This window comes from Peromyscus maniculatus, chromosome 2, assembly GCF_049852395.1.
Source record: "Peromyscus maniculatus bairdii isolate BWxNUB_F1_BW_parent chromosome 2, HU_Pman_BW_mat_3.1, whole genome shotgun sequence".
Classification (NCBI taxonomy): Eukaryota; Metazoa; Chordata; class Mammalia; order Rodentia; family Cricetidae; genus Peromyscus; species Peromyscus maniculatus.
In genome coordinates this window covers 146360899-146374683 of record NC_134853.1, presented here as the reverse complement: position 1 = coordinate 146374683, position 13785 = coordinate 146360899, and the positions used below count along the sequence as shown (strand labels likewise).

General features: G+C 48.4%; 1 protein-coding gene across 2 annotated transcripts in view; it reads left to right on the top strand.

Annotated features, from left to right (window-relative positions):
• The window catches only part of C2H1orf94 (chromosome 2 C1orf94 homolog), a 49772-nt gene extending 36339 nt beyond the window's left edge, over positions 1-13433 (top strand). Inside the window, exons 5-7 of one of the 2 annotated variants that reach the window (XM_006987441.4) lie at positions 1040-1117; positions 5138-5334; positions 13010-13433. In XM_006987441.4, the coding sequence (XP_006987503.3) occupies positions 1040-1117; positions 5138-5334; positions 13010-13085 (351 nt within the window). In that variant the 3' untranslated portion in view covers positions 13086-13433. Of the gene's footprint in view, positions 1-1039; positions 1118-5137; positions 5335-6554; positions 7076-13009 lie in introns of those variants that run through there. The other variant, XM_076565094.1, reaches the window with a different exon arrangement.
• The last annotated feature ends 352 nt before the right edge of the window (positions 13434-13785 follow it).

Sequence of the window (13785 nt, the reverse complement as noted above, 5' to 3'; positions counted from 1 at the left end):
CAGACGTAACATTTACAGAGTCCTTACTATGTGCCCAGGTGCTTTCTCAGCTCTTTGCTGGCATTCCTTTATTTATCCTCCTGCTTACCCTCACCATGAGCTACAGATACACAGAGGCCCCCTCGCAGAAACCCAAATGAGCACGCAGGGGGCCATAGCTGCACATCTGTACACAGAACCACAGCTGGCGAGACCCAGGCCCCTACACATGCAGATGTACTTGAACATGGGATTTAACAGTGCTGGTACCCAGATGTATAGGACACCTCACATCTTAGGTGAGAAATTGGCTTAGGAAAAGGTAGAAAAGGGTGATGGCCGAGGAGACAGCTCAGTCCTTCAGTTAAGTGCTTGCCCGGCAAGCTCGAGGACCTGGGCTTCATCCACCCAAGCTCCAGTAAAAAAGCTGAGCCTGGTGAGGCGCAGTTGTGAGCCTAGTACTGGGGAGGTGGAGACGGGGATCTTTGGGGCTTAACGGGTCGGATGACACAGTCTATGTGGTAAGCCTCAGGCCAATAGGAAACTTTATGTTAAAAACAAAAATGAAAACAAACAAACAAAAAATCCAACAAGGTGGGCAACACCCGAGAAATGGCACAGGCGGTCCTCCTCCGGTCTCCACCCATGTGTATGTAGATAGTGACAATGACTATGAGACCATTGCCACAGGCTTTGCAGGCCTGGCCCCACACTCCTGTGAAGATAAAGGAAATACCCCCAGAGAGGTGAAGCAGCTGTCTCAGGGACACAGGTCAGCCTCTGAGAGACGGTCCGTCTTTGACACTCTCTCCTAAACATTCCTGAACACCCAATCAGGCTTTGGAGTCTGTTGAAGAGGGGCTTCCCGTGTGGCCTGGGCTGTGTTGGCCCCAGCCAGGTCCAGTCAGCTCTAGGCAACTTCGTGGAGTCAGTCAGCTGGGGGATGGGAGGGAGTCAACCTAGGATCTAGATCTAGGCCTGTGGGTCAGATGCTGAGCAGCTTCCACGCCCAGGCTGGGGACTCTTGCCTAGCATCGGGAACCTCTCTTTTTCTCCTTAGGGCCTGTACCCACAGCGGTCAACAAGGATGCCCTACCAGCAACCCGTGCACCCCCCGCTGGGGTGCTACCCCAGACAGGTAAGTAGGTTCTCCCCTTCCACGCCTTGGCTCCATAAGGTCTTTGGACCAGAAAGCGATCTGCTCCTTCATCCTTGCCTAGTGGTCATCACCGTTACTTTCTGGACCATGACTGACTCATCACACTCATCAAGACTTAAGAGTCTTGACTGCATGATAATGCCAAGCCTTTCCCGAAGGCTTCTCCTGCACTAGTTTAACCTTCTCAACCACCTTTATGGTGCATGCTATTGATGGGGAAACTGAGGCATATAGAGATTAGACCAAAAAATTAACACATAGGTTTGGGTTTGCTGTGACGAGTACTTCAGTGACTCAGAGACTTTCCAGGAGTCTTTAGTTCTTATTTGGGAATCTCTGGATTGACTGGACTGGGTTGTGGGTCAGCATCAGGTCTGTTCTCCTTTCTCTTTTGGGGTCTGAACTGAAGAGGCAGGAGCTGTTGCTTCTCTCCCATTAGATGACAGAAGCACATAAAAGATAAAGAGGAAACTCACAGTGCCCCCAGAAGCCTCAGCTCTGTGCATGGTGATGTCCACACACTTTCAGATGACCAAAACCCTACAGCTCTGCCCAGCGTGTGTGAGGCAAGAGTCATGTTTATGCTATGTGGGCCGGCTAGTTCCCACACAAGACACTCAGTTTGGTTTGAAATTCAAATAAATAATGAATACAGTTTTAGTATAAGTAAATCTTAAATATTGCACAAGACATATTTATGTTAAAAATACATTCTCAGTTTATGTCCAGTTTGGATTCAACTGGTGTCCTGTAGTTTTATTTGCTGAATGTGGCAGTATGAACTACAGAGGTACTTCAGATACAATTGCCTCTTAGATATTAACTAGGAAGCAGCCTCGTGTTCTTGGCCACCATGCCAGACACCTCTTGTAGGTAGATACATGAACGTATTCCAGTAAGGCAGCAGAGGTAGCAACAGACCTACGTAGAGAGAAGCAGAGAAACTAGATAGTGGGCAGGGAGATAGCCCAGTGGCTAAAGTGCTTGCTTTCCAAGAATGAGGAATGGACTTTGGACCCCTAGAACCCATGCAAAGCTAGATGCAGTAGCATGCATCTGTAATCCCAGTGTGCTTATGGCAAGACAAGAGATGGAGACAAGAGAACCCCCAAAAGCTCATGGATCAGCTAGTCTGGCGTTTATAGCAGTGAACAAGAGACACTGCTTCAAAACAAGGTGAAAGGTGAGGACTGACACCCAAGGTTGTCCTCTGACCTCCACGCGTGCACTGTGGTGTATGTACCCGTACACACACACACACACACACACACACACACACACACACACACACACACACACACGATAAATACATGTATTTATTTGCATGCTCCCAAGCTGCTTAAGCTGGCATACATGCTCCCACATACTCATTGACAGACATGGAAGCAGGCTCAGAGGTACTGGGTCTTGGGGCAGAGATGGGATATGAGCAAAATCATTTAGACTGGGGATATAGAGGGGGCTGAAGGCAAGTGTTCCATATTCCCATGTGGACTTGCACTTCACACATGCGTCCATGGACGATCTGCATTCCTCAATTCCAGATTCTTCTACCTTGATCCTTGCCAGGGAGTCCCACCCTGTTTCTGAAAACCTCTTCTCTGTGCTGGCGTGTTCTGAGCTGGTGTGTTCTGGAGGGTAGAGATGGGCCCATAGGTAAAAACTACCTTGGGCAGGATGCTCCATCAGGAATAAGAGCCTTCCCCATCCTAACTGCGATGAGAGAGCCTGTCTCAGGAATCCTAGTCACATTACCTCCACCTACACACAGTAACATCTCATCCTGGCTCAAAGAGTCTTTTTAGTCGATTATGAGTGTGTATATATTTGAAGGATTTGTGTAAACATGGTAGGGACTTTAAAGATGGAGGCCACTGCTGTTTATTGGTTTCTTTCGTATCCTTCTAGGGACATATACTTATATAAGCATTTCTGAACAAGTGCATCATTCTGGGCACACTGTCCTATGCTTTTGTTAGAGTTGAGTGTATTTGGCGGTGGTTTCCAGAGGTGCATAGAAGCTGCATGTGATGGCTTTGATCATCCCCATGGAATCATGGGCATATCCCTGGACAAGGCTGGTGTGAGCTCTGGGACTCACCCCTTTTATTCTAGTCTCTACCAGGACCAAACATTTTTTCATTGTGGAGACCAGGGACTCTGTGTCCCTCACAGAGTGTGTCCTGTGAGGTGTCTGTCCTCTTATGTCTTGTCTATGTCAGTACCCACATTTAGTGTCACTGGACCCTGCATTCTCTCTTTGAGTGGCATGGCAAAGTTTGGGGGAGGGACTCAGCTTTCAAAGAGTGCACAGCATAGTAAAGCTGGAACAGAACTGAACTCTGGGCTCTCCCTGGGAGTTCTGGCTGCAATTTGGGACTGGAGACACTTGCTAAACTGGTTATTTTACTTCTCAGAGCCTCAGCTTCTTTACCTGTCAAATGGGAGTAACGGGGGCCTGTGTTAGTTATTTTGCCCATTGTCATGATAAAATAACTGAAGAAAGCAACTACAGGAAGTTTTGTTTTTATTTCTCTGCCCAGTTCGAGAAGTGGTGAGGCCACCATGGTGAGAAGACCTGGCCTCAGGAACATGAGGCTCTTGGTTACATTGCAGCCACAGTTAGGAAGCAAAGAGAGGTGGAGGCTGCTGTTCAAGTGGTCTTCTCTCTCCCCGTTTTATTCGCTCTAAAACCCCAACCCCTAGGGCTGAAGCAGCCCACATTTAGGGTGGGTCTTCTAGCCTCAGTTAAACTTCTCGGGAACACCCTCACAGCACACCCTAGGCGATTCTAAATTCCATGAAACTGACAATCAGGATAAGGTCAGAGGGCTTTGTCTCACAGGGTTTAGAGATGTAGTGACAGAGGTTAGGTGAAGGGTCTCCCACAGCCCAAGGGTTTCATACATTTCACACATACTAGCTCAGGTTTTTGTTTGTTTGTTTGTTTTTTGTTTTGTTTTGTTTTGTTTTGTTTTGTTTTGTTTGTTTGTTTGTTGAGACAGGATTTCTCTGTGTCATAGCTCTGGCTGTCCTGGAACTCACTCTGTAGAGACCAGGCTGGCCTCAAAGTCAGAGATCTACCTGCTTCTGCCTCTCAAGTGCTGGGATTAAAGGCATAAGTAGGTTTATATTAGACATGAATATGCAGGGAGAAAGGGGGCTCTTGAGTATTGTGGCTTCTGTGGTGGAAATCCAGAAACTTTCCTAGCTCTGACAGAAACTCCCCTCAGCGCACAGGAGAATCAATGTGAGGAAAGGCCTTCCAGTGTATAGGCTGTCAGTAATGGGGCCTGTTGTTCCTGATGAGTGCTCCCCATCAAGTCAGCAGATGCTCAGTGCTCCCCCTTCTTCCTGCCTCCTCCCTGACCTCTCTTACTGCATTCACTCTGCTGTCTCAGAGCTGGAGCAGTAGCAATGAATAACCTGGTGGCGCCCTTGCTTGTGGAGGGCAAGAAAGCGGGAGCCCCAGTTCTCAGTGGGCATTTGTCCAGGTATTGGCAGAAATCCTACTGAATTCCCATCTTTCCCTCAGCATTTTGTTGCCCTGCCTCCTTTTTGCGCTTTCTTATATATTATCCAGTGCTGTAGCCACTAGCCATGTGCGGCCATTTACAGGAATCGCAATTCGATAACATCCGGACTTTAGCTCCTCATTCATCCCAGCTGGATTTCAAGTGCTTGATAATCATAGCTGGCAGTTCTGCAGCCATCCTCACAGCACAGACCTGTTCTTCCCTGGCAGGAGTTTCCACTGGGTGAGGTTGTCTAGGGCTCACAGTCTATTGAGGTCTGAAGGTAGAATCCAGTAATGTGAATCACAGCAGCTAGACCCTCCCCACACAGAGTAGATAGTGCTTGTCCATTTTACAGATTAAGAGTTTGAGGCTCAGATACATAAGGCAGGTAAGGGGCACACAGGTTGATAAGGTATCAGCTGGGGTTAGGGTTAGGGCTGGGGGATATTGATCATGTCCCTTTCTTCTCTCTGCCCTGCAGGTGACACCATACAACCCACAGCAGATGGGACAGCAAATTTTCCGCTCTTCCTACACCCCTCTGATGAGCTACATCCCCTTTGTCCAGCCCAACTATCCATATCCTCAGAGGACCCCTCAGAAGCTGCCTGCCAACCCCCGAGATCCTACCCCAATGGCAGGAGATGGGCCTCCATACCTCTTCCCCCAGGGATATGGGTGAGTCCTTAGCCATGGTGGGGATGGGGAGCTGACCTGCATCTAGATGGCTGTCAGAGAGGGCAGGTGAATGGGGTAGGCTTCATAAAGCCTTTCTTGGTATATGTGTCCCATGGTGGTGGCGGTGGGGGTGGGGCATGTCTTTGTACCTGTGCCCAATGTCTCTGAGGACTTGGAGGGAATGCTTGTGGAGGTGTGCCTGGGCTGGGATCTAGGAGGAGCCTTTTGAAGGTACTTTGCAGACTGCCACCTACAGGCCAGTTGTAGAACTGCAGCTGCCCAATCAGAAGCAAGGGGCTCTCTATTCACACTGCACAGGTGCCGCCAGTGGCTCATGATGCCCTCTCACTATCATTGGATGATTTGCAAAGAATGTGTTTAGCTAATCTGTACATGACTCCTATCCACTTCCTGATGCATCTGGAGTCCTTGCCAGGCTAATCTTTCAAGAATCTCCCTCTAGACTTCCGACAGGTCTAAGTGAAGGGTCTTCCACAGCTTATCCACTGAACGCCCACCCCCCATCAGTAGAAAAGTCTGGTATTTCCTAGGTTTGTATGAGGGGCTCAGCTGCAAACTCCCAACAGAAACTGGGCCGTTAGAAAAAAAATTCCTCTTGGATTGTGCAGGGTGTGGAGTTACAAAGTTGTGCTTGTTTTAACGTAATTAACAAGTAGCTACTCAGTCCAACAAACCAAATGCTTAGCTAATATTGGTGACCCAAGGAAGGAGGCACAATACCACCCCTGTGGACCTCAAAATCCTAGGCAAATCATGAGTCATGCATGTCCCACTTGGAAAAACTCAGGTTCTAAGTGAGGATCACGCTCTCTAGGGTGACATTGATTCCTGCCCTCCCCCACGCTGTCCAGCAGATACCTTTTTCCCACCTGACCCACTGCATGACCCCAGACTCTCACCCTTTGAATCTTGCATCTCCCCTAATATCTTGTGGAAAAGGATCAATGTTTCAAAGAGGTTTTGATAGTCAGATCTGTTGGGGGGAAACTGTGAGAAACAAAGACAAGCAGATTTCTTAACAGTTGGAACTCTCAGATCATTTAATTGCCTGGGGTGCTCAGAGAATGTTCAAGAGGTGATCGATGGTAGTATTTGAATATGATACCCATGACTTCTTTTTATGTCTTTCCTTTCTCCTCTACTTCCTCCTCTCTTTCTCCCCTCCTTGCCCTCCTCCTCCCCTCCCTTTTATTTTGTAGAGCACACAGCATGGCACGTTGAACCTCCACCACTATCATCATGCACACTAGAGAGTACTGTGTTAATTCGTGGAGTTAATGTGAACGTAGTCTATAGGGAACTCATAGATAATAAGGCGTATTTCTTCCCTTCAAAAAGCAGAGGGCTGGGGGCTAGAGACATGGCCCAGCTTACTGTTGGTGCAGAGGACCCAGGTTTGGTTCCCAGCACTCACCCATCGGCAGCTCCCAATCACCTGTAACTCTAGTTCCAGGGGATCGAATACCCTCTTCTAGCCTCTCCAGGCACCCCTACACATAGGACATATATAAACTGATGCAGACACACGTACATACACATTAAGAAACAAATGAGGACTGCCAGGACTGGACGGCACATGCCCTGGTAAAGTGAAAATGAAGTGGCCCCAGGCCAGGGGTGGGATCTCTGATGGCTCAGAGGGGGATCCGAGTGAGTGGCTGGAGGAGGCAATCTAGGCAGGGGGAGTCAGGCCCTGCACTGGGAAGGGGCAAAGCAATCATTGAAATGCGCCCTTGAGCTCTTGATTTTGAGGTACCAGGAATTGAACCTAAGTCTAGGCAAGTGACTTACTGCTGAACTGTCCCTGAAGCCCAGAAGGGGCAAGGCAAACTGGAGGCCTGGCAATGGAGGCGTGTATGGTTTGAAGTGTTAGATTTGTGCTTGGAAAAGGTGGAAAATAGGATTGGAAAGGGAGGTTGGGAATGGATTATTAAAGGCTTTTGGCTGCTAGGCCTGGGGATCTAATAAGGGCCTGTGCACATCAGAGGGAACACACAGGCCTAGGAGAGAGAACAGGAGAGGAGGTATAGTCTGGAAGTCTCAACAGGAGGTTATCTATTACTTTCCTGGAGGTGAGAGTGAATGGGGCTCCCGAGGGACACAGAACCATCCTTCAGCTGGCAGTCACCCCAGTGTTACCGCCCGTGACTCTTCACAGGGACAAACGGGAATGCTGGCTGTCCAGAGAGCCAGGGGAGTTGTCAGCACAAAGGGCAGAGGCCTGATGTCTATGTGTCTTTGGGGAGACAAGGGGAAGAGGGACAGGAATGGGCAGTCCAAGAAGTAGGCACGGACTGAGAAGAGTGGGAGACACTGGAGACAAAGAAGAGCAATGAGTCAGGAGAGGCGGTGAGTGGGGACGACGATGCCTCAAGAGCTGGGGAAACCAGGAGGATGGGGCCAGAAACAGGCGCCAGCCTCTATCCCTAGAGAGGATGATTTGTTCATTTGTCAAAACAAACAAGCAAACAAAAAATGAATGAGGGAGCTGAGAGATGGCTCAGTCAGTAGGTGCTCACTCTGCAACCTGATGCTGATCCCCAGAATTTGCATAGGAATCTGGGCATGGTGGCACAACACACTTGTGATCCCAGTGCTGTGGAGGCAGAGACAGGAGGATCCCTGGAGCTCACTGGCTAGCTAGCTTAGTCTGATGGGTGATCTACAGTCCCATTAAGAGAATCTCAAAAACCATGGTAGATAGCTTCTGAAGAAAGACTCCCAAAGTTAACTTCTACTCTCCATATACAGCATATACATGCATTTATACACACTCACATACACACAAACACACATGCATATGCATACATTTAAATCTTATTGATTTCTGGGCTTGTAACACATGCCTGTAATACCAATGCTTAGGAAATGAATTGGGAAGATGCTGAGTTTGAGGCCAGCCTGGGCTACATGGTGAGATCCTGTCGCAAACAAAACAAAATAAACTGGTTAGAGCAATTCCTGTGCCTGGCACTGTCCAAGGCAATGTGAACTGGAGAGAACAAGACACACAAAGTACTTTCTTCTCTCACAGTCTCACAGTCGGGGGCTGGGGGCAGGCAGGGCAGAGATAAGATACAAACGTGTCATCAGAGGCCCAAAGGATGAGAGGATGAGGTGGCTTCGGCTTTTCTTCTTCTTCTTCTTCTTCTTCTTCTTCTTCTTCTTCTTCTTCTTCTTCTTCTTCTTCTTCTTCTTCTTCTTCTTTTTTTAAAGATTTATTTATTGATTTATTGATTTATTTATTATGAACACAGAAGAGGGTGCCAGATCTCATTTCAGATGGTTGTGAGCCACCATGTGGGTGCTGGGAATTGAACTCAGGACCTCTGGAAGAGCAGTCGGTGCTCTTAACCTCTGAGCCATCTCTCCAGCCCCCCCCCTCCTCCTCCTCCTCCTCCTCCTCCTCCTCCTCTTCTTCTTCTTCTTCTTTTTCTCCCTCCTCCTCCTCCTCCTCCTTCTTGCTTCTGCTTCTTTTTCTGTTCTTCTGCTTCTTTTTCTTCTTCTTCCCATCCTCCTTCCCCCTTCTCCTCCTTCCTTAAACAAGGTCTCACTATGCTACCTAGAGCTGGCTTTGAATTCATAGCCTTCATCCTGTCTCTCACATGCATTATGTGTGCTGGGAATAAGTCATGAACCACCATTCCTGGCAAGGAAGGCTTCCTGAACCATTGTCAAGCATGTGTATGAGAGACAAACACTCCACCCAGAAGGATTAGACATTCGAAGGCCCCTGAGTGACTGGAGTCTCAGAGTGGGTGGAATAGAAATCAGAGATGCAGGACTGGTCAGCATGGTAAGTGTTTTGTGAACAGCAGAATGTCATGGAGATCTTTAAACTGTGGAAGAGCATGCTCTCATTTCCTGTGTAGAGCAGATCATGTTGGCCAAGGTTTGAAGAATGGGCAATGGGAGTGAGGGCTGATACAGGGGTCAATGCTGGGGTCTTCAATGCTGCCCATGAAACAGATGCTGGTGATGTAGAGGAGGGTGGTTCCTGTAAGGAAACGGACATGTGAACCAATCCAGGATGTTCATTTTTTTGGCAGAACCAGTGGGACTTGGCCATGGTTGTGTATGGAATGAGTGCGAGTGAAGAGGGCAGACAGGTTTGGGGGTGAGCACAAGTCCCAGGCTTCTGCTCTGTGCACTAGATGAGTAATGGTGGCCAATGCTTAGGTCTCAATGACTAGAGCAAGGCTGTTTATAAAGGGTTCAGTCTTGGACACTGAACTTGCTCGTCAATGTCAGTTACTTTCTCTCAGTGTGAGAAAACATCATGGCCAGAAGCAACTTAGAGAAGGAAGAGACTCTTTGGACTTAGGGTCCCCGAGGAATACAGGTCCATTTTGGAAGGGAGGCATGGCAACAAACAGCAGGCATGGAGGCAGGAATGGGAAACTGAGAGCTCACATGTTGAACCACAGCAGGAATCAGAGAGCAAACCTGATGTCAGGAGAGCCTTACACTCCCAAAGCCTCGCCCCTCAGTAAGATGGTTCTTTAAACTTCCCCAAACAGTGCCACCAACTGGAGACTGAGTGTTCAAATGCCTGAGAGTATGGGTGGAGGCATTTCTCATTCAAATCATCACAGATAGATGAGTAGAACTATTGGTAGACAGGTGGATACAGGAGCCTGGAGCTTGGGGCCAAGGTTGGGGCTGGCAATGATTTTAGGAATCATTAGAATATAACAGATGAAAGCTTGGAACAAGAGGAATCACTACAGAGTGCACACGCATAGAGGAGACCCAAGGACCCAGCCCTGGAGCCTCCAGCAGGTGGAGGGGCTGGAAGGGGAAGAGAGGACAGGAAAAGATCTCGGAAGCAGCTTCCAGTGAGGTGTGTGTGTGTGTGTGTGTGTGTGTGTGTGTGTGTGTGTGTGTGTGTGTGTACCATGGGGGAGTCAGGAAAAGAATGGAAGTCATGTGTAGAAAGTGATTCTTCAGAAGAGCACTTGGGCCCCAGGATCGGAGCGGGGAAAGGAGAGCGGGGTACTACGGGAGCCAACGTGGGGAACTCTGGGTAGTAGAGCTGTTGAAGTTATGCAACTGAGGATTGAACAAGAAGACCCGGTGAGGCTGGATCAGGCAAGGGAGGATGCATGCATGGCCATTGGTGGAGAGTTTGGTCTGGAAGACAGGTATGGTCATCAGAAGCAGAGGAAGCAAGAGGTGAGAGGGGATGAAGTGAGACAGACAGGAGCAAGGGCCCCACGTTCTCAGAAGAGGAGGAGGAAAGACCTTCAGTCCCTCTGCCCAGTTGATCTGCACACCCCATCAGGAATGACAACTATACAATTGTCCTCCAAGCAATAAAACAATAAGCTGGAGCATTTACTGGGGCATGAGCAATGCTTGCTCTGGAAACAGTATTCTATCAGCTGCCCTAAGTAAATCAGGATGCATGTGTACCACAATCTAGGACAGTGGTTCTCAACCTGTGGGTCATGACCCCTTTGGGGGGTTGATCATCAGAAAACACAGATATTTACATTATGACTCATAACAGTAGCAAAATTACAGTTACAAAGTAGAAATGAAAATAATCTTATGGAAGCAAGAGGTGAGAGGGGATGAAGTGGGGTAGACGGGAGCAAGAAGCCCATGCTCTCAAAAGAGGAGGAGGAAAGCCCTCAGTCCCTCTGTGGTTGGGGGTCATCACAACACGAGGAACTGTATTAAAGGGTTGCAGCGTTAGGAAGGTTGGGAGCCACTGCTAGGAGCTGATGTAGCTCCTCCCCCCTCCTCCCCTCCCTCTTCCCTCTCCCGCAGGAAGCATCCTTTGGTAGCTTTAGTCAGTACACACTGCTTCTCCTCCTGGCCCTCCAGTGTTCATGCTGTCTGGACCCTTGGACGTTGATCTGATTACAAGTGATCTACCCAGAGAAGCTAGGGACGAGGGGTGCAGTGATCAGATATGAGGGACAACATGGTTAATTTGTTACTGACAGTCTTTGTAACTGTTTCAGCTTTTATTTTGTAAGTCAGATCAAAATCCAGGGCATCTTAATAACATCACTTCTTTTCTTCCAGTGCTGGGGATTAAGGCCAGGGTCTTCCACATGCTAGGCAGACACTCTGCCACTGAGACACACCTCAGCCCTTGCTTCCGTGAGGCAGGGTCTAGTGAGACTGAACGGGCCTCACATTTATGATCTTCCTGTATCCACCTCCCAAGTGCTAGGATAACAGGCACACCATACTACCATTGCTTTCAATCATTTATAATCCAGAATGCTTTTCTATACTTTTGTTTTTCACTTTATGGGTGTGTGTGTTTTGTCTGCATATATGTCTGTGTACCGTGTATGTACAGTGCCCAAGAAGGTAAGAAGAGGGTGCCAGATCCCCTGGGACTGGAGTTATAGATGGTTGTGAGCCATCATGTAGGTGCTGAGAATGGAACCTGGATCCTTTGGAAGAGCATCCGAATGCTCTTAACTGCTGAGCCATCTCTTCAGGCCCTTCAGCATGGTTTTGAAGAGAGGAAAAGATATGTGTTTTCCATAGGCAATTTGCCCATTAGGGATGTGCTGGCAGGCCCTGGGTTGGGTGCTGAGCATGGAGTAGTGAGCAGCCAGGTACTATCACTGCTGTCCTAGAACTTATTTCAGAGGAAAGGAAATGAAACAGTACCAAAACCGTGGCTGGTCCGCAGACCGTTGCAACTAGGGAGCTGCAGATGTTGTAAGCAGCTGAAGCCGTTACACACTCACCGTGGTGTGCATCCATCGCCCCCTCCCTCCCCTAATGCTCACACTTGTTGTCTCTCCATTTTATGGGAGAATGTCTTGAAGGTGACTCTCTTTTGTAATATGCATCTGCCTGGCTGAAAAGTGACTGAGAATCCCTGGATTAGACTAAATCTGGCCGTTTGCTCTGAGGCAATTTGTGTTAAGCTCTATTTCCATTTGAAGTATGATAGGAGATGGGTGAGGCCATCGCAGTAAGTCCCATCTGAAGAGGTCAGGGGAAGCTCCATGGAGGAGATGACCTTTGAACTCTGTTTTGAATTATGCATACAAGTGTGCTAAGTAAAGAAATCAGGGAGGTGTGTGGGCTTCTGCTCCTCGAAGCAGAGGCACACATCATCTCTGCTCTTTCTTCCCCGAGGGCCGAGTAACATGGCGGGCACTCACACAGTGGTATCTCAGGGTTGCTTCTCTGAGGTGTGTTGAGGTAAAGGGCCTGAGAGGGGAAGCTTTATGAAGGGGAAGTTGTGCTGGTGCTGGTTGGGATCAGATGCCGGGACGGGCTCTGTTCTCTGCGAAGTTGTGGGCTTTCCTAATGCATTTGCCCCTCTAAGGCAGCTAGGTGCTCACAGGCCTATCGGTGAGGTGCTCAGATCCAGGGACCTTCATTCTTTGTGGCCCCTTCATGGAGACAGCATGGACCCTAGACATCATCCTTATGTGCTCCCAGTAGCTCCCTGTAGCAACATAGTAAAGGATACAGCTCTTTATTGTCCTTTAACTGTATTTGTGTTTGACTTGCCCAGAGCCAAAGCCTTGTATAATACTGAAGCTTTTAGCCTCCAAGCTCATTCCAGCTTCCCATCCTTTGACAGCCACAAAATCAATAGATTATTTTCTTCCAGTCTCTCCAGAACAGCGGAGACTTTGTTGCTACATACATCTCCCCTCTCTTCCAGGTTCAACTCGGCGTCCAGCGGCCCCCTGATGAACAGCCCCTATTTTTCCTCCAGTGGGAATGGAATACGCTTTTAGACTTCTTTCTCTCTCCCCACCTCTCTTTGCCCTTGGATCAGGGCTAAAGATTCTGGAATACTGGATTCTGCAACAGCTTGGTGTGAAGTTTGGAAAGCCAAGGTTCCAACCAGGTGGCCGACAGAAAACAGCAAGACCAGACTCATCTACTGACCAACACTCACCTGCATAGCTCCCCCTCACATGTAGCACACACCACAGACACACCCTCCTCTTCATAAGACCACACAGGCGCCTGTATTTAGCTAACATGACTGGTTTTTGTTTTTGTTGTTGTTGGTAAGATAGAAAGTAAGACACTTAATTTAGAACGTTTATATTTTATGATAAAACTAAGAGCTGCTTGAACATGCCTGTGCCCATTCATTTATTTTGCTATGACTCATGAAAGCTTTGCTGCTCATTTTCCTCCCATCAGTCTCTGCGTTTCATCAGACACAGACTGGGGTCTTGGGAAGGTTGCTATCTACATGTGGAACCTCGGGGGTCAAAATCTTGAGCACTTACCTCTTTTCTCCTGTGATTCAGTTACTCCCCAACACCCCAAATTCCGCGTTTCTACACTGTAGCTGGGCATTATACACTGTAGCTGAAAGTTTTCCTTTGTCCCACAGCCTGGTCTGCAGGCACTCAGACCCAAGTAAACACACACAGGCTTGTATTATAAATGCATGGCCGTGGCTCAAGCCTTTTGCTAGCT